The 25,284-nt window shown below is 49.8% G+C and overlaps 7 protein-coding genes across 7 annotated transcripts; 3 read left to right on the forward strand and 4 right to left on the reverse strand.

The window, feature by feature from the left end:
* Nucleotides 1-279: 279 nt before the first annotated feature.
* Nucleotides 280-1,993, forward strand: TRIVIDRAFT_217464 (uncharacterized protein; the record flags this gene model as incomplete). The annotated part of the gene is made up of 4 exons (XM_014105598.1): nt 280-580; nt 765-1,024; nt 1,106-1,221; nt 1,279-1,993. 4 exons carry the CDS (start codon nt 280-282, stop codon nt 1,991-1,993), a joined length of 1,392 nt encoding a protein of 463 aa, XP_013961073.1.
* A 221-nt stretch (nt 1,994-2,214) lies between these two features.
* Nucleotides 2,215-2,955, reverse strand: TRIVIDRAFT_62657 (uncharacterized protein; the record flags this gene model as incomplete). Its single annotated transcript, XM_014105599.1, has 1 exon — nt 2,215-2,955. One exon carries the CDS (start codon nt 2,953-2,955, stop codon nt 2,215-2,217), a length of 741 nt encoding a protein of 246 aa, XP_013961074.1.
* A 1,270-nt stretch (nt 2,956-4,225) lies between these two features.
* On the forward strand, nt 4,226-7,716 carry TRIVIDRAFT_187845 (uncharacterized protein; the record flags this gene model as incomplete). Its single annotated transcript, XM_014105600.1, has 7 exons — nt 4,226-4,320; nt 4,384-4,455; nt 4,540-5,073; nt 5,132-5,317; nt 5,386-5,663; nt 5,711-6,391; nt 7,694-7,716. 7 exons carry the CDS (start codon nt 4,226-4,228, stop codon nt 7,714-7,716), a joined length of 1,869 nt encoding a protein of 622 aa, XP_013961075.1.
* Nucleotides 7,717-8,480: 764 nt separating this feature from the next.
* Nucleotides 8,481-9,417, forward strand: TRIVIDRAFT_55188 (uncharacterized protein; the record flags this gene model as incomplete). Its single annotated transcript, XM_014105601.1, has 3 exons — nt 8,481-8,781; nt 8,843-9,090; nt 9,172-9,417. The coding sequence occupies 3 exons, from the start codon at nt 8,481-8,483 to the stop codon at nt 9,415-9,417; spliced, it is 795 nt and encodes a 264-aa protein (XP_013961076.1).
* Nucleotides 9,418-9,904: 487 nt separating this feature from the next.
* TRIVIDRAFT_55189 (uncharacterized protein) lies at nt 9,905-11,898 on the reverse strand (the record flags this gene model as incomplete). Its single annotated transcript, XM_014105602.1, has 3 exons — nt 9,905-10,938; nt 11,010-11,437; nt 11,702-11,898. The coding sequence occupies 3 exons, from the start codon at nt 11,896-11,898 to the stop codon at nt 9,905-9,907; spliced, it is 1,659 nt and encodes a 552-aa protein (XP_013961077.1).
* Nucleotides 11,899-13,764: 1,866 nt separating this feature from the next.
* On the reverse strand, nt 13,765-15,682 carry TRIVIDRAFT_187849 (uncharacterized protein; the record flags this gene model as incomplete). The annotated part of the gene is made up of 4 exons (XM_014105603.1): nt 13,765-13,819; nt 14,370-14,786; nt 14,888-15,396; nt 15,467-15,682. 4 exons carry the CDS (start codon nt 15,680-15,682, stop codon nt 13,765-13,767), a joined length of 1,197 nt encoding a protein of 398 aa, XP_013961078.1.
* Nucleotides 15,683-20,201: 4,519 nt separating this feature from the next.
* TRIVIDRAFT_85589 (uncharacterized protein) lies at nt 20,202-25,041 on the reverse strand (the record flags this gene model as incomplete). The annotated part of the gene is made up of 5 exons (XM_014105604.1): nt 20,202-21,215; nt 21,272-22,176; nt 22,236-24,037; nt 24,093-24,364; nt 24,463-25,041. The coding sequence occupies 5 exons, from the start codon at nt 25,027-25,029 to the stop codon at nt 20,442-20,444; spliced, it is 4,320 nt and encodes a 1,439-aa protein (XP_013961079.1).
* Nucleotides 25,042-25,284: the final 243 nt, after the last annotated feature.

Consider the following 25,284-nt stretch of genomic DNA (forward strand, 5'->3'; position numbering starts at 1 on the left):
TTCCGGATTCGTCCACAACAATGGTAGATCTCTCTCTCGTGCTTTAGTTGCTGATATTGGATGTTAATTGGTGATGCAGTAGTAGTAGTAGATCTTCCGTCTAGGCCACACGACGAGAGGTTTACCTACACGGATGAGTTCGATGTACAGCCACTCGAATTCATCACAATAACTGGATCAACAACAGATAGGCCCGACAGAAATGTTTCGCGAATCGTTCGAAGCCAAGCGATGCGAAACTACGTCTGGAGACAAAATCACCCTACACTGACAGACGAGATGGCTGCTGCTGCTGCAGTCCCTCTGAAAGAAAAGCCCCAGCGAATATTCGAGGGGAAGTTCAGAGTTGGTTCCCGAGCACGCAAACAAAAGAAACCCTCGAAAGCAAAACGCCCAGTATCGGCGAAGGGCAAGGACGAAGACTCGATGAACGAGATTCATCTCATCAACAATTACTGGCTACTTCGTCAAAGTCTAATGCCAGACAAGAATCTTTTGATGAGAGGTGGTGCATTTGCAGATCCATATGATTCATTTCAATTTCCGCTGGGACCTGAGAGCGAGAAGTTTATATTCTACTGTAAGTGTGATAACCTCATCTTCCATTCTTCATTCCTATTCGCCTCTACCACCAAGGTCAATCTCATCCACGTATATGGATGGAGAAAGAATGTCGATAGTCCATGCGACTTGTATCGGCTGGAATCTATCACCCGTTTGTTGCCATGGAACAAGATACTAATCAGCTCGATTTTGATCTACAGACCAACAAGCGTACGCCGTCAATTGCATCGCCCTTAATCTTTCGCCAGATTGCTTCTATTACGTCAGAGAAGAGCTTGCAATGTTCCATGCTGTCATGTACCTTGTCAGCCTGGATCATAACCTAAAATACGGCATAACGGACTCTCCCGGAAGTCTGTACCATGGAAGAGAAGCTTTCCGTCTAATAAATGAGGGTCTTGAGGCAGGTGTGATAAGGGATACCCTCATTGCAGCTGTTTCAATAGTGATCTCTAGAGAGGTGAGATTCAACTTGGCACACACACTCTCTCTGTTCTCTTATCTTTCCTAAGCTTCGTTTACTAACTGTCTCTTTGCTCAGAATCTCGCTGGTCAATTTGATCAAGCCAAAATCCACATGAAAGGCCTTCAACTCATGGTTAAGGCACGAGGAGGTATTAAAAGTGTGATACCTGCACATAGAAAAGTGGTGACCTGGTGAGCTTCCATTATAAACTCAGCTTATCTCAGCTATATATGCTCATATTTATCTAGGGCCGATTTAAGCTATTCCAATGTTTGGGGTTGCAAACCCTCCTTCCCGCAGCTCACCTACAAAGCCTCAAAGGGCGATACAGAATTGCCAGAAAAATTGAAAAATAAAGTTCTCTCTCCAGAAAGCGCCTTCGGGGTCGCCTCGCCTACAAAGTCCATCTTCCGGTCTCTACGACGTATGTCCGCAGCTCTCAACCCGGAGTATGAAGCCCCCATGGAGCGGCTAGCACTGAGTGACCAAATTTATGGCGCCGAATATAATCTCCTCACTCTCCAGAATGAATATATCGAGTCTTTAGATCCGGTTCAATATCTCTCATCTAGTTCTGTGTTGATGAATAACGCCGCATATATCTACCTTTACCTCATATTGAGAGAGCTTCCAATTAAATCTCGCCTGCTTTTCAAGCTATCTCAACAGCTGCGAGATGCCCTGGAGATGCAAGATGAAGAGTGGTGGAATTCTAGTCCCGAAAGACAACGATGGTTGCTATGGGTGCTCTTCATGGGATATGGGGCGGCATCAGAGTGGCCAGAGAAATGGTGGTTTGTGGAGAGAATGGAGCCACTGGGTGCAGCACTCATGGTCTGGACAAAAGAGGAACTTGAGTCTGCTTTGAAGGGGATTGTATGGGAAAAGTCGTGCTCGGACTTTTTGGAGAAATTATGGAAGGACATGTCGCAACGCGACAGGTTTGAGCTGGATCTCTACTGATATTCTTTTATGGCGCTAATATCTGTGGGTTTACATGGGAAAGGCAACACGGCATTGAATTGACAACGATAATTTTATAAATACTTTTGGTCATCAAGTAGGTATAGGTTTGGATGCCCATGAATTCATCGCATTTATTTGTCAAAAGCAAGTTCTGTATTCATCAACAGCCGTGAAATCATACAGAAATGCATATCCCCAGGCTTTGATTGGTCTAGATTTTAACTTTGCTCTTTAAGATAAAACTGCCGATGGAATGCAAACATATCATCAAAGTGGCAGAATTCGGGCGCACCCAGCTCAAACTCGTGAGGAATAGTCTCATATCCCTTCTGCAGCAACGCCATGAGAGCCTCTCCATCTTCCTTGCTGACAGGAACTATCCTGTATGCGAGAGCGAGATGGAAAACGTACGTCTCATGGCCTGGAGCCCTAATTTGCAGCAACTCGGACAATCTATCACGGAGTCCTCGTAAACGCTTCTCTTCAGCGGCGTCCACAGCGGCCAAGTCGAGTCGAATGCCGGCCTTGCTCATTACCAGTCCTGTAACAGACAACTTCAGGGGAGGCTGTATTCCGAGGTCAAATGTAGAAAGTTTGTCGCGGAAGAGATCATGGCACTTTTGCAGTGGTGCATCGAGCGCCAGCTCCTGCGGCCAGGTCTCACGCTTGCGTTGGTGATCACAAACGCCCTCAAAGTCTGTCATGTGCCAGCTTGGCGGCGGCAGGAGAGTGTAAAATTTGGTGAATCTACTCTTCTGGAGTATCTCATGAATTGGCAAAAGTGTCTTGTATAGCTCACTGTCCTGTGGCAGATGAGAGATAATGGTATTGCCTGGAAATGGCAGCACGTTGCCCTTGTCATCAAACTTCTCGCCAGTCCATTTTGCGGCCCCTGCATGCATATTGTCTTGAGCTTTTACGGTGCTGGTCTCCGCGCCGATTTTGGATTTGGGGGCCATTGTTGCAAAATATAGTGTTGGATAGGACCGTTGGATGAGAAGCAGCGATATACCGCAGAGGCATATAGCAATGATATACCTCAGCTGCAAATGCATATATGGGCGACACGCTGTATTGAATGCCTTACACCTGGAGACAAGTACATAGAGAGGATACGCTGGACAGCTTGGGGGGAAAGACAGCATATACCTATATTAATATTCACAGTCCATAATACATCGTCGAATGAATACATGTGCATGCATTCGAAAGCGTGGTCAGGTTGATCCAATGGCATCCTGTGAAGCTTATCTCTTGCCGACGACTTATCTGCAACCGAGCATCGTGTGGTGTTTCTCACGAGAAAAATAGTCGATAGCCGACATCGAATCGGAGTCTGTCAACTCAAAGCCCACGATGTTCCCCAGAGTCCAATCACATCGCAGAAACTTTGGATTGTTTGAGCAGTGCAATCTTTTTCTCTCTTATTTACCAGATGCACATGAATATCTCACATGGTGGCGACGAATTTGATCAGTCTTCCATTTTCGGCGAGACTGAAACTGTGAGAACCCATTTGTACTGCGGATGGCGGGAATGAATTGATACATTGCGAAATTGTCGATGCTCAAGATGGCGAGAGCTAAAATATCGAAACCGACAAGGATGCCGCAAAGGTCATAAGACGCACACAACATCAGCTCCTAGACAAGGGCCAATTGCACTGCATTGCGACATGCATTGTGCTCGCTCCCAACAGTACTATAGGGCTTGAATTCCTCGTTGTTCACAGGTCTTCCATTGGGCGTAAGAACACTAAACCGGCAGCAGTTTTCGGGACACAGTTAGATAAATACTCCTCAATTGGTCGGCGCTGAAGCGGATCCGCACATTGAGCCCGGCAGGATGATGAAGAAACTCAGATAACAGCACTCAAAAACACTCAAAAGCTGAAAACAAGAAGGATTGCGATATATTAATACCGAAGAGCTGATTAATTGTCCATCAATTGTTCAACACTTCTGACCTATATTAATGTACAAGGCCTTCGGAGCTGGCGTCCCGAAGAGGCTATATCCGTGTGGGTTCCGGATGTACAACCAACAGCAATTTCTAGTTCTGGGTAAGCAGCAAAGCATGTGACGGCAATTATCGCGCCTTCAACCAACCCAACCGCAGCGCGTCTCTTTCACCAAGCACCTCATTCTCAGAACTTTAGGTCAACCTCCCGAACGCCAACCAACCCATTAACCATCCCAGCCAGGGTCTCGGCCAATTTGGAGTCCCCCAATGGAGAAGAGCACAGGCCCCAAGCGGAATGCCACAGCGTGTGAGCATTGCCGTACAGCCAAGGCCAAGTGCCAACCCAGTGAGCAGCCAGGAGTGTGTGGGAAGCAAGTGGACACAAACCCGTATTAGCTGGTTCATTTATGCTTATCATGTATTAGATGTCTTGCCTCGAGGAGAGAGTGCGTATCTCGCACCAAGGCGCGGCCCCGCAGAGCACGTCGGACTTTGTCGTAAGTCCTCCGTGGCCTATGATTTAGAACCACCGTTCGCTCCTCTCATTCAGCCTTTCTAACGTATTACTCTTTCCACAATAGCATCTCAGAGACGGAGCCGCCAACACAGACCCTTGGTCAGCCCAGCACCTTTAGCATTGACTACCTTGTACCTATCAGGTCGCATGTCGAAGATGATTTTGAGACTTTGCGAGACTTGCACAATTCTGTCCTTGACAGTGTTCTAGATACAAATGACAGCATCGACATATTGCAAACCACTACAAGCCGTTCTACCTGTCCGGCAAGCTCGTCGACCCAGACCCGCTCCGTTTTTGAAAGTTGGCGGAAGCCCCAGTTCAATATGGCTTCAGCCGAGACTCTCCTGCACAATTTCAGCTCCATGCTCGAGTACATCCCCTTTATAGTTTTACCCGCTAGTTCGACCGTCACCCATGTGGCTGCTACCAGACCTTTTACTCTACTGGCCATCTTAACAGTGGCTTCAAGATCGAGGACCGTTCAGAAACACTCATTATACGACGAGGAATTTCTTAGAGTCTTAGGCCTCAAATATGTTTCTGGAGGAGAGAGGAGCCTCCACTTGCTTCAAGGCCTTCTGATATACTGTTCTTGGTACGTTGACATTTGTGGCCGAATCCTACACATCCCTAAACTCACGCGGCGCCTCCAGGTATCCCTTTCACCTAAAACCTAAGAGCTCACGGCTAGTTCAGTGCATGCGAATGGCTGCGGATATAGTCCATGATTTAGGCCTAGATGAGGATTTTCTCACGTCTGATCCGTGGGGACAGGGGGTGACGGAAGAAGAGCTGGAAAAGATCCGAGCATATCTCGCCTACGTGTATCTCGTCTCCACGTGAGTCATTTTATCCTGGATCCCTCTTCACGCTGCACATAATTTTAACAATTTTCTATAATTTCCAGATACGTAGCTGTGTGGAAAGGGGATAAATGTGTACATACTCGCGTCCCCCCTTGGGCGGGCACTGCAATCGACATATTAGAGCAGAACGCACAGGTTGATGGCGACCGTACCCTCGCCGCCTTGGTCCGCCTGTCAAGGTTGTGCTACGATGCAACCGACGCCATCAACGAGAGAGAAAATCAGACTGTGCGCAACAGCCAGCTGATCCTAGTAGGAATCGAGCAACAGTATCAACAATTACGGAATAGCATGTTAGCTGCGTGCCCTACTCTCTTCGGTATGTCAAGATGGCTTAGTATCAACTCGTGATAGGCGCTTACAAAGCAAAAGAAAGGGAGCCTGTTCGGCTGCAAATCATGTTTCTCGACATATTCCTTGACACGGGAAGCTTACTCGCCCTTCCCGTAGCCAAAACCTCGTTATCCGCCAAAGTCGTACGCTTCCCACCCCCAGTGTCCAAAATCCAAAGCGGCGTGAAAAAGATTCGAGCCTATCTGGACTACATAAGCGAACTGGATGACAATTCGATATTGTCCTTTACCATCAACGACTGGACGCGGCTCATCACGGCCCTTACGTTGGCGTTTCGGCTGTCGTTTCCTCTCTCGCAATGCCCAGAGCTGAACTGGGAGTGGGCCAATTCAGAGATTCAACTGGATCAGTTTCTATCCAAGGTTTCGAGGGAGGCAGATGCCACGATTGCTTCAAACGGTGTTCTCTCTGCCAACCGTGCTGTGCTTGGCGTGCTAAAGTCCAAATACAATCGTCGGCTGAGCTCCCTAAGTGAACAGCCAGTATATCCAACCAGCAGGACGTTTGGATGCCCTATGATGAGCGGCGGAACAATCATAGCCGAGTCACAATGGAACGCTGGATTTGATCATGCCTCAGAACCGTCGACTGATTCTGATGTGCCTGAGATCATCCCGATGTTTCCCGATGTGTGGGCGACGATGGCCGCGGGGTTGCAAGACATCGAGGAGATATCCTGGGACTCGTTTGATGGTCAGTTTGTCAACAGCGTGGGCACCGATAGCAGTTGGTCACTGTGAAAGGGTTATAACTTTGATGAAGGATTTTTGTTTTCATCCCCCCGTACTATTTGAATATCAGCACTATGTTGTAATATAGTTACAAGGTAATATTCTCCATTATTTGTTCAATGCAGCAGAGAAATCACCCTTCTCGCAGTATTCTCTAAACGATGTCATTCGAACTCCGTACTAGATAAATCAAGTCAGCCCATAATTTACTTCACATGGCGTCAACATATGGATATTTTGCCTACTTTTCCCGGTCCAACAATTCCCGGCTCTGTACCCTCATATCCAAAGTCAAATGCAAACAAGACATTTAATCCAAACTCGTGGCCCAGGCCGCCCGGTAGAAGCTGGTCAATCTCTTCGTACGACAGTTCATCGAAGCCTCCGTACCTGACACCCTGTGTCTCGCAGACAATACGGAGATAGTCTGTCCAAGAAAGGTAGTCTCCCACGGCGAATAGATTGGTGTTGGGGGGCGCTTGTTCGACAACTGCTTTGACACAAGGCCCAAGATCCGTACGAACGTTTCCAAAGGGAATGGGCTTGTGGCCAGCACCAGGGCCAATCATTCGATAAGTGCCGTCTGGTTGCTAATCACATCGATTTGTAAGCTGGAGGATTCAAAAAGCCGCTTCCGCTACGGAAATAGGAGTTAGATGCTGTATTGTGTTTACCTTCTTTGGTGTAATGGGTAGCCCCCACTCGGTTCCAACTTGGAAATAGATTGGAGCTTGAACCTGGGAGAATTTCTCTTTGAGTGCCGGAAGACTCTGTGCGTATGTGGCAGCATGGGCCTTTGAATCCATATGGTACAGCTTTGAGTACTTGCCGCCGCTCGACTTTGTTGCATCGGCCATGGAGCTGAAAACATATCTTTCCAACGTTGAAGCTGTCGAGGCCGCAGCATCAGCAAGATTCTTGCCGTGCCGTAGCTCAACTTCATAGCAGTACTGGATAAGCTCTTGATTAGGTTTCTTTAGCTCCTGGCTTCGGGGATTTCCCCAGATGTTCCAGAAATCAGTAACACCGAAAATGACATTAGCTCCCTGGAAAGCCCGCTCCAGGGACTTGACATCATCAAAGTCACCCTGAACGATTTCAACACCTTTAGTTATCCATGCTTTGGCAGCTTCGGATTCGGGATTACGGGTTACGCCGCGGATTGTGTAAGCCGGATCTTGAAGAAAGGTATCAGCTACAGAGCTGCCCTGGTGAGCATGTTAATAATTAGTAGCAGTGTTGTAGCTTACAAATACGCCAGAAGAAGGCTTACCTGAACGCCAGTGATGCCTGTGATAACAACGAGTTTCGTCATGTTCCCAGCCTGACACCAACTTCTCAAATAGGTTGTAGGTCTCGAATGAGATGTGAGACGAGATATATCATGCACGTAATAGACTTGCGCTTGAGACCAATGGGTTGCATAAGGTCTGCGGAATTAGGTTTTGGGAAGGGGGTTGATATATCTGAGTTCATTTTGCTTGCTACGCCTTGTATAGTAATAGAAAACTACTTAATTTTGGTGAATGGAATCTTTCTCAACAGAAACATTGTTGCTGTTTAATTCACAACCAGTTTTCTATGTAAACTCAAGTTAGAGATTTGTAAGATTTTGGCGCCAATTCGGCAGAAGTTGCCCTACTTTATTAACCCACGTATGGCAGCTTGACAGGGAAGACCAATATCCAAAATGGGGATACGGCAGTTTTCTAAACCTCACTTACCCCGTTTAGGAAACGGGGGTTAGATCCGTTCGGCGCCATTTCGTCTAGTTGATCATGATCAGGAATTACAACTCTTGATGCTTCAGAGCTAGGAATGAGGTTATCAAACAGCAGTTTAGTTTGTGACTCAATTGAAAGGATTCTGCAATGGGATGTATCGATGGCATTTGTAATGCGAGAGTTGCGGAAGAAGAACAGAGTTGACAATAGCTATATAAACTATGCGATGGAGCGTGCAATATTACTTGCAGTTCAACAAGCAAACAACTATATTCATAAACAACACCATAAAATTTATTTCTAGCTCATTATCGCAAATCATACAAAATGGCTGTCGACAGTCTTTCCCTCGCCAACAAAGTCGCCATCATCACCGGCTCTGGCAGAGAAAACGGCATCGGTGCCGCCATCGCCCTTACTCTTGCCAAGGCCGGAGCTCGCGTTGTCATCAACTACGTATCCGATTCTACAGCTCCTCGTGCGGAAACTGTCCGCACCGAAATTGAGGCCGCTGCCGGCAAGAACAGCGTCGTGGTAGTCCAGGCCGATGTTTCTACAGAAGAAGGCTGCAAGAAGATTGTGGGGGAGACGCTGACCAAATTCGGCGTCAACCATATCGACATTATTGGTATGATAGCTTCCTCAATGCTTTACAATAGAGAAGTATCACTAACATACTGTTCCTGTAGTTAACAATGCAACTTATGTTACCAGTGGTCCCATCCTTCAAAGCAAGGCCCAAGACATCCACAATGCATTCGCAGTTTCAGTGGTCGGCCCTGTGCTCTTGCTCCAGGAAGCTTATCCACATATGCCCAAATACTCCCGAGTCATCAACATCGGCACTGTTGCTTCCAGGATAGGATTTGGTCCTCTGCCTATTTATGCGTCCGCCAAGGCTGCCATGGACCAGTTGACCTTTTCTTTGGCCCGAGAGGTAAAAAAAGAAAAAAAAAAAGATCTACTCTATCTGATACAAGTAACAAGGAGATTTACTAATTTTCTTTCTCTTAACTAGATTGGCCGAGATGGCAAGCACATCACCATCAATACCATTGCACCCGGCCCAGTTGAGACGGACAACTTACCAGATACCCCTGAATCAGCGCCGATGAAAAACTACCTTCTTTCGATGACCCGCAGCGAGAACAGGGTCGGAACAGTGGAGGATATAGCCGATGCAGTGCTCTTGTTGAGTAGTGAAAAGAGTCGTTGGATTACGGGACAGTTTATCTCGGTTAGCGGTGGCATCAACGGAGGTTAAATGCGAGAAAGGAATCCAGGCAAAGATCATATTCCTGCGCATCTCTAATTGAACTACAACTTGCCATGAAGAGGGTCCAATTATGTAACTAATCGAAGAAAATATTGTCAATTAACATTGATGATTCTACCGAGTAATATACCTGTGTGACATGTACGTATAAATATGCCTTGGAAAGAAACAAATCCAGCCAACTCGCTTTTATTTTACCAACTACCGGGTAGGATCCACATACGAGTAGGCAATCACTTTATTGGAATTGAGGCAAAACATGACGGGAGTGACACACTCCACTTGGTCACCCATACTCCTATTTCTTACAAGCACTGGATTTGAAAGTTTGACATTAATTAGCAATACTCATTATCTTCTATGTGGGTATGTGTATATATGTATAGCTATATACAAAGTGCATGCATCATTACGACATGGCTTTTTTTAATTATATTTTTTATTCTCTACCCAAAACCTCCTTCTCTGCCTACATTTACAGAGGGACGGGGAGGTTCCTCTGGAGGTAACCGCGCCAGGTGGGCAGGGTTCGCTTGTAGGGAGTGCCGCTGGTCTTCTGCAGGTCCTCGATGGCGCTGGCATACTTGATCAGCTTGGCCTCACCGAAGGCAGTCTGCAGGATAGCCAGACCAAAGGGCATGCCAGAGTCGGAGTGGATGCCGGCGGGAATGGTAATGGCAGGGTAACCAGCCTGGGCGGGAATCTGGATGCTCTGGGCGACATCAGGAGGGACGAGGAGGCCGTCCAGCTTCTTGCCGTTGTAGGTGAGGGCATCGTTGATACCGTTACGGGTGGAGGACTGGCAGAACTCAAGCGCCTGCCAGTAGGTCTCGTCCTTGATGCCCTTGGTCTCGAGAGAAGCGAGGAAACCGTCCTGGCCGGACCAGAAAGCAGGAGTGCCGTCGGGCATGGGGTAACCACCCTCAGTTCCGGGGTACTTGTTGTTGTAGGCGACAATGTCCTCGAGAGAGCGGATGTTGGTGTTGTTGAGCTCGGACAGGTAGGTCTTGATGTTGTTGTAGAAGTCAACCTTGATGTAGGTGTACTCGGACTCGTTGGGGAAGCCACGGGTGGTACCATAGTCCCAGTTCCAGCCGTCGGGGCTGACAATGGTCTGGTAGTCGGTGATCTCGGTGTTGTTGATGATGGTGGCGCCAGCAGACTTGATGAGGGTCAGGATGCTGGTCAGAATCTTCTGCTGCTCGGGATCGGCGTAGACCCAGAAGCTGTTCCAGGGGATACCGAAGGTGGCACCCTTGAGGGCAGTGCGGTTGGACAGGAACTGAGCATATCCGCCCTTGGGGGTCAGGCCCTGCTGAGCCAGGGTGTAGTTGTCTCTGGGGTCAACACCATAGATGGCATCGAGAGCGTAGGTAGCGTCGCGGACGGTTCGGCCAAAGGTGCCGACGGAATCCTGGTGCTCAGACTCGGGGATGACACCGGCACGGGAGGTCAGACCGACAGTGGGCTTGATGCCGACAATGGCGTTACGCTGGGCAGGGTTGATGACTGTTGAAAGATGGTCAGCACACAAAACACAATAAAAGAAGCTTATTCTCGTAGCGCCAAGCTCGACTCACCACTTCCGTCGGTCTCAGTGCCCAGAGCAAAGGCAATGACATTGGCTCCAACACCGACACCGCTGCCAGAGCTGCTGCCACCGGGGTTGACAGTCAAGTTGTAGGCACTTCGGCACTGGCCACCGCGGCCAGAGTAGCCCTCGGAGTAGTTGTTGCTTCGCATATCAGCCCACTCGCTGAGCGCAGCCTTGCCGAAGAGGACGGCACCGGCATCACGCAGCTTCTTGACGACAAAGGAATCGCGGGGCACGATGTTGCCAAGGAGAGCCCAGCTGCCAGCGCAAGTGTCCAGGTTGTCCTTGGTGGCGATGTTGTCCTTGACGATGAAGGGGATGCCGTGCAGAGGGCCTCGGACCTTGCCAGCCTTGCGCTCAGCATCGCGCTGGGAGGCAATGGCGAGGACATCGGGGTTGATCTGGATGATGGCACTGGATGATGTTAGCCATGATGAATTCTCATATCGAATTGAGCTTGGATGACACGTGAGACGTGATTGAAGTTCAAGGTAACGGGGATTGGATTTCCTTCTCGGCGTCGCACCACTTTGCGCCACCAGGGCGTAGCGAAGTTAAAGCCAAGCCATGGCAAGCCCCCCCGGAGAAATTATGATCGACGCGAGTCAAGATCGATCGCAATGGCGATCATCCAAGAAATACAAAGCATTTGGGGAAACAATTGGCATCAGTTCTTACTTGAGGTACTGCTGGGTCTGGAACTGGCGCGTCATGTAGCAGCTGACCAGCTGGACCGACGACAGATTGCCGTGGGCCATGGCGGCCTGCATCTGATCGATGGTGGCCTCGTGCAGCTTGAAGCCGAAGCAGTCGGCCATGGGGAACAGATTGTCCGAGCCGGCATTTTTCTGCAGAGGAATCAGGTTGGGCGTCATGGGGAACACCTGCGACACGTCGAGCGCGGCGGCTCCCGCGACGAGGGCCGACAGGGTGAGTTGGTACTTCATGGCGGCGACGAGACTGTCAAGATGCCAACGAAGAAGAGGAGGAAGAAGATGATGATATCAAGAGGAAAATGTCAAGATATCAACAAGGAGAGGGAGAGGGAGAAAGAGGTGAGGAGAGAGGTGAGGAATGCGAAAGCCCGGAGACTGCGCCTGCCCAGGGTATTAAAGAAAAACACACCCAAGACAGACGAGCTGCGAACTAGGCACAAGCAGGCAATCAACTGCGGACTCCATCGTCAAGCAAGCCAGAACTGGATTAGAATAGAGCGGCCAGAGCATTAGAGCAGACCGCTCTCACCTCGATTGATCGGATAGACGGCTGCGGCTAACCAGAGCTTCACGCCTAGTTGCAAAATGGAGCTGCGGATGAACGAGAAATTGGTTGTTCCCTTGCCTTGCGTGGATGGATGGCGAAAGTCAAGACTCAGGGTCCCTGCTGCAAGCACTGCCTTTGCCTCCCCAACCTCGCCTCACCTTGCCCTCAGCGCGCCCTCCAGCGGCTACAGCGCTGCACCGCGGACACTTAGCGACCTCCTACAGGGGCCCTTCCCTGTTGGCCACGCACCAGATGGGGCGCCTCAGCCCGCTAGCCTTTGCGGTAGCGGCACGCAACCTGACCGAGGGCGCCCCAGAATGTCACTCGCGGCATCCAATCACGCAGACGCCTGGAGTCGCTCCCGCTGGCATTGATGAGATCAATTTATCTGGAAATCCGTTCTAACCGTGGAGGGCATCACCTTGGGGCCGCTGCTAGAGGAGGGACAGGACGAAGAAATGAGGCAACTGTCCCAATACGGAGCGTGATGAGACGCTAGAGATCTTTAGTTGACCAAGTCTGTTGACGGCACGCAGACTAAATGGGATTCATAAGCTGGATGACCCCATGTATCCATGTATGTTAGATGAGCCGCCCAATATGCTGGAACTCGTAGATTTGATGAACGATGGCAACGAGGAGGGAGGATGCGAAATGACCCGGTCCAATCGGAGGTATACAGTCACAAATACTACATAGCGCATGGTACCTAACCAAGCGAGAGAAGCGCCAGACAAGGGCAAGACTCAGATATTGCAGACACAGCTGCAGCCATGGCATGACGAACTACAACCCCTGCACCCCAGTCTTGCATGCTCCATTCTTCAGGCAAAAGAAAACAAAAGAGAAAAAAAATTGCCCAGCCTGCTAAGGCTCTCCTCATTTCTGGCTACAGTGCAAACACGAACAAAAGGTGGGCTCCAATAAATCTCCGGCCCAGCCGGCGAAATTGCAGCGCAGTGCAACGTACACGTACGTACATAGTATAAGAACTCAGCTCAGTTTCCAGCTTTTACGGCAGAGCTTGGGGCAACAATGCCGCATCAATGACATCTTCCTCGTGGGCCTGTGCATCAATAGTCGATGCAGATGCAAGGGAAAGAGCCCCAATATGCAGGGCCCTGCCGAAGAAGCAAAGAAAAGAAGAACAAGAGCGGATCAAGAGAGGAACAAGAGGCCAAATCCACGGCATCGGTGCCCGAGAACGGCCTGTGGTTGGCCCGTCCGCCTTGTCAGGTTCACCAAAAACACTCACCACTGAACAAACCGCATCCTGCTTGTGCGTATCCAGCCTAGTTGCTTCTTTAGCCCTTCGACCTTCGTTCTGTCGGCACGGAACTCTCGTGGAACCTTCTCTTCTCCACGTCCCCTTTTGGCCCCTCCAGCTTCTGCATGCGGCATGCAGGGCCTCATGCATCACGACTGACTCGACCCACGTGGAGACTTTGTCTCTTTTCGCTAGTGCTAGTTGATTATCATCAGATGGGCGGCCCTTTTGTCTGTTCAGTTCGCCGAAACTTCGTATTAACTGCTCTCAATCTCAGCTGGTCGCATATCATTTCACACGCACCCAGAGGCTGCAAACCGGGGAACTGCACCATCCGTGGTTGTACTTTTTGTTTTTCCATTTCATTCTGCCATCAGTTCGTCTTTTTATCCAACATTGAACATTCTATGAATAAAAAACAAAAGAACAGAGACCTAGCCCATTTGGGGTATCAACATTGGCTGGTTTGGTTTGCGCAGAAAAGCTAACAAGCCCAGGCTCCCGCCTACACCGAGCCGAAAAGCTCATCATCATAAATAGTGGAGTCCTTTTTTTCTCCCTCGCACTCTCATCCATAACTGCCGGACATTTGATATGTGAAACATTAGAAGTGTATGAGCCACATCATGACAAAAAGTCAGGTCAAAGAAAATCGCAATTCGTAACCAAGGAAAAAAAATAAAAATAAAAATAAAAGAAATACAGCGCGAACAAAGAGCAGAAGAGAGAAAGGGAAAATGTAAATCAGATCGCTATTTCCTCCTTTTATTATTCTTTCACCGGCTATCCAGGCTCGCAGTTGTATTTGTATTGAGCCGAGCCTCCTTCAGTTCGAAATCCATCTGTACGTAGATGCCTTCCGTATCGTTGGCACGCCTGCTGCCGGCACTTGCCACGGCCTCGGAGCCGTACTTGGGTCCCTCGTCTTCTTGGCTCCCCAGTATGCTGTGCTGGCTGCCGGATTGGAACCTCAGCGTGCCAAGAGCAGTCCCTCGAGACCGAAAAGTGTTGGTCTTGCGGCCGTAATGCGATGCGCCGCTTGTCTGGCTATCGTCCTTCTTGAAGAATATCTTGTCAAAGAGCGGCTTGGCTCCGGGAACGGATAGAGCGATCAGCGTGGCTCCTATCTCGGATGTTTCCACGCCAAGCATGGGATCGTATGACCAAGATTCATCAGTCTCCCACTGGCCCAGGATGACGAGGACAAGTCGAGCAATCGAAATGCCAATGACTCTGTAACAAACGAGTCAGTAAATGCCATTATTTTTACGCAACCCCCAAAACGGGCCGCCTAGATTCCAAGAGTAGGCTATGATGGACTGGGGGACACCTACGCAACACCAGGCAGTAGAATTCCAGCCAACTGGATCTTTCGCTTCCGAGACATCTCCAACGTTCGTAACATGGCAATAGGAATGCCAAACAGAAGCAGATCGCAGAGAAGCGAAACAGAAGAGTTGACACTGTAAACGATACCCCACTGCAGGCAGGTATATAAGGGAGCAACGGGCTCCCAACCGTACGGCCAGTAACCCGTGACCGGTTTACAATGGAAGATTAGCAAAAAGATCTGGGGGAGAAACCCGGCGATCAAGATGCCAAACACAATCTTGATGGCGAGCTGAAAGTTGTTGTGCTGCCCACACACTCTCTGGTAAAATGCGAGACCCGATACGCGGCATAGGAGCAGGGCTGTCGTGTAGATGATGTGCGCGACGAAATCTAGTACCTGTGTCCGGAGAACCGTGGGGACGTCCATGATATATTCGATATAGGCGAAGTGCCTCCCAGATCCCAGGTTGATCAATTCAATGCTCAATCCAACAAAGCATATCAGTAAAGCCTGGCAGCGCACAGAGTAAGTAAGTCAGCTAGATGAGCAATGAGGGCAAAGAATCTTTCCGATGGCTTACCAATGACAATGTAGCCAGTGCATCATCAACGCCAACACGCCTCACAATGCATGATCGTGATATCAATCTTGTGCAGACGACCACAAAGGTCAGCGCTGTGACGAAAACAATGCCAACAATTGACGGGCCATCGCGAGATTCGCTCAGATATTCAGCGGTAATACCCGCCGGGACCGTGCCGTTGGCGATGGCCTGCTGAATGCGAGAGTCCACCATCGTCCCGAGATGGACAAAGATGACCACTTCTGCTGTTGGTGTTGGTCGTTGGTGAGGACGGGGCTGTCAGACGTAGAAAACCTCGCCCGGGCCTCCCGTATACCTTGTGCGTAATACAACAGACACAGTCATCCACAATGGAGCGGCACCACTGCCGAAAAAGAAAAGAAACAGTTGATATTTAAGAGATCGATCCGGCGGGTGGCGAGGGCCCTACCTGTACAAGTATGTGAGCAATCTATGGCTTGTGCCGGGAGGCACCGTCCGTCCAATGTTGCCCACAAAATTCTCTGCGTCAAAGCATCTGCGCCGCCGCTAGAGCCGGGATCATGCTGGGAAAAGAAGCTCGGCCAAGGAAGGGCTTGGTTCCAGAAAACCGATGGGGGGTGGTGTGGCTGCTTGGCTGCGACCTGGGACGGCCATAGACATCGTTCACATCGGCCCAAACGCGGACGAGCTCAACTTGCTAACAAGCGCTGGAGGGGGAAAACTCTGGTGCCCACCCAAATGAAATCTCCTATTTGCTCACACTGGCCAGCCAAGTACTGTGGTGAGTGCCTTTACTCGTTCCGGCACATCTCAACCTTAGTTCTGGCAGCCACCATCAGCGGGGAGGTGTCGCAGACAGTGTGTCTTACACGCACAAGGGGGTGCACGATTTGCCAAACCCGGCTGGCTGGGACACGCCACGAAGAGAGCCGATAGGCTAATGAAGGACCCTCCCCAAAGTCCCAAGGCGAATCAAAGCCAGCCAGCGACGCCACCTAATCACAGGCGTGGCTCGGACGCTTCAGCAGTCCCGTATCATCCTGTTTTTGTGGGCAACTTTGTTGAAGAATTCTCTTGGTTTTGCGGAGAATTGGTTCGGCTCGTCGAATAAGTTTGACCTTGAGGGCCAAACCTAAGCGAGCCCTCGACAGTAATAAGAACAGTGCCTATTGACTGCTCTTCTCGCAGCCAATCGATATTTGCACGCGGCAGCGAGGTATGCAGTACGGAAGCTCCCGAAAGAGCCGTGTCTCCCGGTGGATAACGTCAGAACCAGAACGAAGCATACTGTACTCGTACGGTCATCTGAAGCACTGCTCAGCTCTGAACACGAGGTACATAGTAGATGTCAAGCAAGGATCGTTGATTGAGGGGTTGCCAGGGACTGCCTGTTTTGCTCGACCAGCACGTAGCCGAATATGGCATCGTCGATGGTTGATTGACGCGGATAGGAGGCCGGTTTAGAACTTGACGCGGGTTGTCGAGCCGTCAATAGCGCCGTTGCTTTGTGTCGTGGGCCCTGAGCATCATCAACGGCGGCGCGATTAGCCTGAGCCTTTTTTTCCTGACAAGTCGTCTCGTGTGTCTGCATTTGAATCACTCGCCTCTCCCTTGATTCCGATCCCTCAACTTGATGCTTGGTAAATGCGGCAGAATGCTTGATCCCCGTGGTCGACTTGGCTACCTGTCAAATTTCATCATGCCACCTGCAAGATAATGGGCCCCTGTGACGCGACGATAGGTCACAAAAGCACTTGCGAGAAAAACTACCGTTCATGCAGCAGCCGCTAGCCTGGGCCCATCTGATTCCAAAAAAGGCCCAGCGGACGCCACGCTTCACCCTCTGTGCTACTTGCAACAGCCACATGTAAGCTGCTTGATTGCCTCCCCTTTCCCACCTAGCAGGTCCGCGGGCACGATCCGACCAGGGGAAGTGCAGAAGCTTCAAGCACTATACCAAGGCATGATACATGTTGCAGCTCGGGCCCTGTTTATTGGAAATTGGTGACAGCTTCAAGTGGCGAGCGTAGCCCCCCCGGCAAAGCTGAATCGATGATAGAAGCACTATCGATTGCTCCCCCTGAGGCTGCTTACAGACAGCACAGTTGGCCGAGGCGACAGCCATGGGTGGCATCAGAATCTCCAGATGGTGGGCGACAACGCTGGGACAAGCAGAGTGGTATTAGCATGCCCCTGGACTATTCTCCGGGTGGTCTAGCAGAGTCCTCGTAGTAGTGCTGGTACGGAGTACTGCAAATGCAACCCCATCGCCCAACTGCCGTTTCCAAGAACTGCAGGTCCTGGTCATGCCAAGTACTCGTACTGGACGAGCCCATCGCTCTCAACGCGATACGAGTAATAATACCGACCATACTCTTACATGGCGTCTCGGCATCCCATTTACCGCCGACGAGGTGAGGGTTTCTCTGGCAATCGAATCCTCTAGGCTACCTGGACACGAGTCAGTACGCACTCAATTTGTGCAGGGCCGGGCCACTGACAGACGGTCCGTCCATCGGTATGATCAGCCCGTAAACGCGAAAATCAGGTTGCCTAGAGTAGCCCCGATCCAGCCTAGCTGCGCCATTGCGACTCGAGCGCGTCCACTTTCCACTTTGCAGTGGGTTTGGAGGCATTTTGCGTTTGGCGCCATGGTGACACTTGGAAAAAGTTGCGAGAAGTTTGCAAGTTTTCTCGTCTAGATGCACCAGAATGACTTAGTCAGCCGCAGAAAAGAAGCCACAGACGGGGTGAGAGACTGGCAGGTACGATTCACTCACTGCCACATTTAGGCCGATGCAAAGCACTTCAGGTGGGTTTAGCCCGATTCGGCTTAGGGGGCCTTGGGGGCCTCTTCAAGTAGTACTTGGCCTTTGTACTAAGGTCTAGGTACTCCGTACTCGTACCAATGCACCTCTTCCTGGCCAGGCATAGGCTTTTCGTACTGCAATCAACAAGATTCTGAAGCCTCTCCATATCCCTCCACCTCCAAGCATCCTGCAGCCACGTTCCATTGCAATATCCAGCCCCTGGTAAGCGAGGCGAAGGGCTCGAACTAGAGCTGGCGATGAGAGTCTGATGCCACTGTGGACACGTTCTCAATCAGCAACCGAACCAGATCCTTCGCTCTGCGTCGTTTCTGCGCTTGGATCAGCTTCATATCAAAGCAACATTGGCTGACCCTGGTCTCTTTTACTACCAAATGAACGGCTGGCCAGGGGCCTTGGCTTTGACACTCTGACAAGCACACGTGCAAGTTCGTGGAGAAATGGCAGTGCTGCACATGAAACCTCTTCTCTCCACACATTCATCTCGACAGCCGATGAAGCCCCAAATCTCCTTGAACAGACAAACTATCTCATCATCCCCTTACCACCTGCATCAATCCACAGTGCACGGCGCCCTTCCGAATGACACTGTGGCGATGTTACAGTCAGCCAGATGCTAGTAATTTCCAAATTAGCCAAATATCAAACATCTTGTCTGGCATCGCCATCCGCCTCTCCGTCTGACAAGCTAGCCCGCGCCCTTGTGCAAAGAGGGAGTTGCAGAGCCAGGCACTAGTTGTCCATCCGGCGTCTTCTTAGCACTTCTCCTAGCTCAAGAAGGGGTAACTTCGCGCCAGCAGAGCCACTCGCCCCTCAGAATGGAGAATGCTCTGAGACGACGTCCAAAACAACAAAGCCGGCCCTCTTGATGTTACTTATCGATTACGTGCCAAGTCGTCTCCGAGCTGAGCCTACCGGCATCAGTTCCGTCAAGATGGCTGCACTTACGTACTCTATTTGTCTGCTAGTACAATATTTCAGCCAAGCAGCTGAATGTCAGCCGCTTTCATCTCCACCTCTCGGCGACGTTCTCCGTTGCACCAAGATATCTTTCCAATCCTTCGGATAATCCATCCCGATCACGGGATATAATTCCAACGTCGTTTCTAGGCGCGCTGGGGTCAAATCTCCGACATAAGCGACCTCACGTTGGCGACAAAGGTGGTTGGTTCGCGTTCGCGTTTGCCACATCCAGTATCTTCACTAGCAAGCGAACCAACGAACTAATACCATGGATGCCAAGAAAAGCTGCATCAATATGCTAAACCAGAAGTTTACCTGGCGCAGCGAGTTTCTGCGTAGCTTGCCTCACCAAAAATCTGCTACAAATTAATATTATTATGCCGCTTGCTAAGCATTTAGCCGCATCAGCTGCAGGTTGTGTGCGAACCCCTTTTTTGACAGGCAGCTCGTCGTAAAGGTCCGACGCATGTTTGGGTGCACGTATTGCTCAATTTGATTGCTAAGCGCTGAGAAAGGCTTCCATCCCATTGACGTCTTGTCAACATCGACGACTACTCACACACTGTCGTGCGACATCTGCCGGAAGCTGCCACGCTGCGGACCTCGCTCTTCGGCATTTGCTTTGACATTAAAATTGCTCCTACGCCTATGATGAAGCTTATCTTGAAACTCCAAATGTGCTTGTGATAGCAACCCTAGATCCTACCCACTGTTTACATCGCTTAAGCTTGAGTGACAGCGTCAATCCGGATCCCATGATGCCGAGTAGGGTAGCAACTTATCTCCTCCGCACTTCTCGACATCTCCTGAGAACAGCTCCGCAGATAGTTACATTGTCTATTCCACATATGGCCTAACAATCATTAATCTTACATGTGGCTACGCTAAATGGAAAACGAGGAGTTCGTCGATAGCTGCTTCACGGGAATAGCAGAGCCGATACGAGCATCGGGGTAGATACGGAGCACTAAAGATTCGAATTATTCTTAAAATGGACTATGAAAAATCTACTTATGGGAAAATAGACCCGACGCTCCCCGAATTAGCACTACTGTGTACTGACCGAGATGCAGCGACGATATGAATGAAATTTCAGAGGTGCCTGACTTTGGTTGCTAAAACCACAACAAGAAACGGCGAGGTAGACAATAGGAGTATATAACACTGCAATTTGAGCCTAATTTGTGCTCTTCTTAGCTTCACTGCTTTGCAGTCTTCTTCCACGGAAGTCGGAAGTGGAAGTTGTTCCATTTCCTGACCCGGAAGAGGTAGTACAGGGTAATCGCCGCGAAGATGTTGAATACAATATACGCCCAAACGATGCCGTAATTGCGCCATCTGTCGCTCCAGAAGATCTCTGACTGGGCAAGATATTGGTCTGCGTTGCTGAGCTGGCAGTATTGACATTGGGTTCTGGACGAAGGATTCTGCAGTTGTCCTGGTGCCTGTTGGAGGAACGGGCCCAGGTAATCGCCACAAGTCAAGCCAGAGGGCGGGTTAAAGATGGACAGCTCGCTCTGGGAACAAACAATTTGTCGTCCGTGGAGCTCCGTCGCAACTATACCCCCTACCCAGTAAGTAAAGACTGAGACGCGCCACATGAAGAGCCAAAACCCTGGGAGTGCACTGGGCACCTGCAAAACTCCGTTGAAGAGTGTGCTCATTAGGGTTAAGAAAGTCACAATGCTGGCAGCCGTCTGTGCATCTGGCATTGCCACGATGATCATGTGAGCGAATGAACTTGCAAAGATAAAGAGCTGCATGATAAACAGAAGGACCAGGATCTGTCTGATGGAGCTCTGGACGCCGACAACAGGGTAGTAGAAGCAGGCAAAGACCAGAATGCCCATGAGGATCTGGTAGGGAATCTCGACGAATATATTTGCAATGATGAAAGCCTTCCATGAGTAAGCTTTGCTTGGCCGTTCGCGGACCTCGTACAGCGATCTTTGGGTGACAAAGAGAGGTTGAATCTGGGTATATCTTGTTAGCCAATTCTTGAACCCACAATATAAAAAACTCATCTTACCTGCTGCACAATTGTTGAGAATATAGTTGTAACCATGAAGACGGAGAAAATGACATTCTGCATTCCTGCCAACGAGGAATTGGCATTGAAAAACGAGAAGCCAATGAACAGTCCAGCGGCGATACCGAGCAAAAGCTTGGCAAAGATGTAACTCGGCAAGCGCCAGTACTGCTGAAAGATTCGATATGTGACTTCCCAGAGCTGAGTCCCGAAAGGTGTAGCAAATTCAGAATGAGAGGACGGATCCTCCTCACCGGGGCCCTCGGCTAGCTTCTCCTCATGAAGGCGATCAAGCTCTTTTTGGACCATCTCGAATTCAGAACTGGACTTCCAGACAGAGTCCCAATCTTCACCTTTGTCATTGACTCCATTATTCACGATTTCGAGCATGTACTCTGCTGGATTCTCCTCGTCGCCGCATTTGCGAGCTCCGTGTTCCTCAAAGTAATCCAAAAGCGTATGGGAATTGTCACCAATGTTTCCAAAGTACACCGTCTTTCCGCCCCTGGCTAGGAAAAGCAAGCGATCAAAAGTCTGGAAAAGAATGGCGCTGGGCTGGTGGACGGTACAGAGGATTGCTTGGCCAGAATCGGCAAGTTTGCGGAGGAACGAGCAAATGGCCCACGAGCTCTGAGAGTCAAGACCGCTAGTTGGTTCGTCGAGGAAAAGTAGCAACTTTGGCTTGGCTGCGAGTTCTACTCCGATGGTAAGGAGCTTTCGCTGTTCAACGTTGAGCCCTTCACCTGGAACACCAACAACGGCATTGGCAAACTCTTCCATATTGAGCATCTTGATGACCTCTTCAACGAACGCGTATTTCTCCGCCTTGGGGACGGATTTCGGCTGGCGCAACATGGCACTGAATCGCAGGCTCTCGCGGACCGTGGCAGTTGCAAGATGCAGATCTAATCTTTCGTTAGTGCATAATGTACAAAGTAAAGATATTTGCTTTCTTTAAAATTACCTTGCTGTTGCACATAACCCGTTTTCCTTTGGAAGCTAGGGTCTCTTGGCCTGCCATTAACAAGCATATCGCCGGTAATGACACCCATGGTAGTTCGTTGAGCGAGCACATCGAGGAGGGTCGTCTTTCCTGCACCACTAACGCCCATCAGCGCGGTCAGTGTGCCTGGCTTTACCCAACCAGAGACATGATCCAGAAGCCTGCGGTCCTCGCTCTTAATCTTGATATCGTAAACAACATTTCTCCATGTGAAAATATCCGTTTGAGGCTCAAGACCTTGAACATTGGCGTTAGTATTGACCACGTACAGACCCTTCTCATCAACCCCATCATCGGTTCTGGCAGGACCGCTTTCACTCTTCAAAATGTGTGCAGGGACGTGGCCTCTGCGGAAAACAAGAGCCTCAGCGGTGCTTGATGTTGACGAGTTCAACTCTGTAGCGACAAAATACACCGCCATGAAAAAGAAGAGAAAGCCCATTAAAATGCCAAAATTGCGCCAAACATGGGAATAATAGTACTCGTAGTTGGTGGCAATGAACGCGTCACCGCTTACAGTCGTGCTACCCGCAACCGCACCAGGAACAGGACAGATAAAAGAATTGCCGATAGTTGGGCTATACGGTGGCACAAAAGGGCTACCACAAGGGAAGTTCTGACCGTGGAACTCGTTGGCGACTAGGATTTCAAAGGCGTAGTAAATGGGATTAATCCATCTAATCCAGCTGAACCAAGGATGCATTTCTGGCACTGTAATGGTGAATCCAGTGTAAATGACAAGCGCGAGAACTAGAATACCGGCAAGCGACATGGCCTGAGAAACTGTCTTGGTGATTGCGGCCATCGTTCTGAAAATGGCACTCATGACGAATATGGAGACATAGCCAATGAGATAGTAGATGAAGAATTGTGACGCCGTCCTCCTCAAACCGGCCATGAAGTAGAGGATGATATTGAAGACTGTGGAAGTGATGAACTTGATGGGGATATCGGCAGCGATACCCGCAGCTGCTTCGGTAGCGGGATGGTAAAAGGCATATGAGGCATGCTTCTCGACAATGGGCCGCTGTGAATACAAGCTATTGATTTCGGATATCGCTGTCAATGCATTGAGCAGAATGGCGACGAACAGAACTGAACCTTTGGCGTAGAAACCCGATGTATTGTTAGGGGTGTCGAAAAATATGGAGCCGATAATGAGAGCCATGACGATTTGGACCACAGTAGATGCCATTGTTGCATAGATGTCATTCCATATGCGCTGATAGGCCCGTTTAGTGTTAAACCTGATTTGCATTGGGATGCTGATGATGTACGGCGACTTGGGCCGCATCCTCTTAGCCTGCCTCAGGTTTTTCTGCTGGCGAAAGTACGCAAGACTCTCGCCTTGGTGCTCGCCGCCGAATTCTTCGTCATGCCGATCGAGATCTTTTTGCAGGGCACGGAACTCGGGAGATTGCAGCCAAAGCCGTTCGAAGTCTTCTGGAGTTCGAGGCACTTTCCCTTCCATCCCTGGACGAGCTTGACGTTCCACAGGATTGGTGACTGAGGTCAGGAAATCGCCAGTGGTTTGGCGCGGGGGGCAGTACCAGCCCTGTTTCTCGAAATAGGCCTTTGCTCGATCCGCCGGACCAAAGTAGATCTGACGACCATCATATAAAACTGTGGCTTTGTCGAAAAGATCGTAGATGGCCTGGCTGGCTTGGTAAATGGCAACAGCGTTAGCAAGATTACCTAGATCGGCGGCCGTTCGAAGGGATTTAACAAATTTGAAAGCTGTGGCTGAATCAAGACCTCGAGTACTATAAGCTCGATTAGAAATCTGATCACTGAATAGACAAACATAAGTAGACAAACCTGTTGTCCCAAGCAGCTAGCGGCGAGCCAGCCAAAACCATTTCCGCGATACTGACGCGTTTTCTTTCACCTCCAGATACCCCACGAATAAAGTCATCCCCAACTTTGGTATTGTAGGTGTGAGTGAGACCAAATATTGCCATGACTACCTTGGCAATATAGCGACAGTACTCAGCACGAGGCATGTTGTAGGCTCGATGGGATGGCGTTCGTACAGAGGCCGCGAATTCAAGAGTCTGCCCGACAGTAAGGTGAGGAAAGTGCCTGTCGACCTAGGGGATAAATTAGCGACTAATTCTGAGTAAGAGGCATTGGGAAAAGCAGCTAATCTTTTGGCATTTTCAATTTTGATGCTAGGCATGCGACCTACCTCTTGATTGTAAATTGCTTCTCCCCTGAATTCTTTCTTCATCTGCTTTTGGGGGATGCCGTTGTAGTTGATGCTCGACTTCTCCCCAATGTTCAGACCATGTAGCTCGCCGCAAATAGCTTTGAGGAGCGTGCTGCAGCCAGAACCGGGACGTCCAAGAACAACTAAGAGTTCTCCGCTCTTGAGAAGCCCATTGAAGTTGTGAAGGATGTGCTTTGGCTCCTTTTTGCCAAAACTGAAGAACTCTCCAAGCCTCAATGGTGCAGTGACGACAGAGCCCACGGTGTTTTGGAGCTGAATTGCATTACCGGAGCCAAAGACGTCAAGACTTCGAAACGAAACGCCTATTTTCCGGTCTGCGAGACCTTTCTCGTCGAGTTCACGGATAAATCGAAGCAGCCATTTCGAAAGGTCAAATTCGCGACGGTCAGGGTCAAGAGTGGCATCATACTCGTCAATAGTACCGAGACCCACTGACTGACGGCGAGAAGGCGCTGCAGCTTGAGACTGTCGACGAGAAAGTGCAGTAGCAATGCGTTTGAGTTCGGTCCTGTCTTCTTGTTCCATCGTTTCTCCGTTGTATGTGTTGGTGCGACTCAAAGCCGAGGGGAAAGTGCTGGCGTCATTGCCGGAATCTCTAGAGTGTGTTTCTCGCTGGTTTCTCTCCGTTGGTGATTTACCACTTTCGTCCTCTTCCATGACGGTAGAGAATTGACGATGTGTCGAGCTGCCGGAACCCTCCTCGACAGCTTCTTTTCCATCTTCTTGATGAGCCATTGTCGCTTGAAGAATGACCAACCATGAAGCATGAAGCTACTGAGG

This window comes from Trichoderma virens, assembly GCF_000170995.1.
Source record: "Trichoderma virens Gv29-8 chromosome Unknown TRIVIscaffold_1, whole genome shotgun sequence".
Lineage (NCBI taxonomy): Eukaryota > Fungi > Ascomycota > Sordariomycetes > Hypocreales > Hypocreaceae > Trichoderma > Trichoderma virens.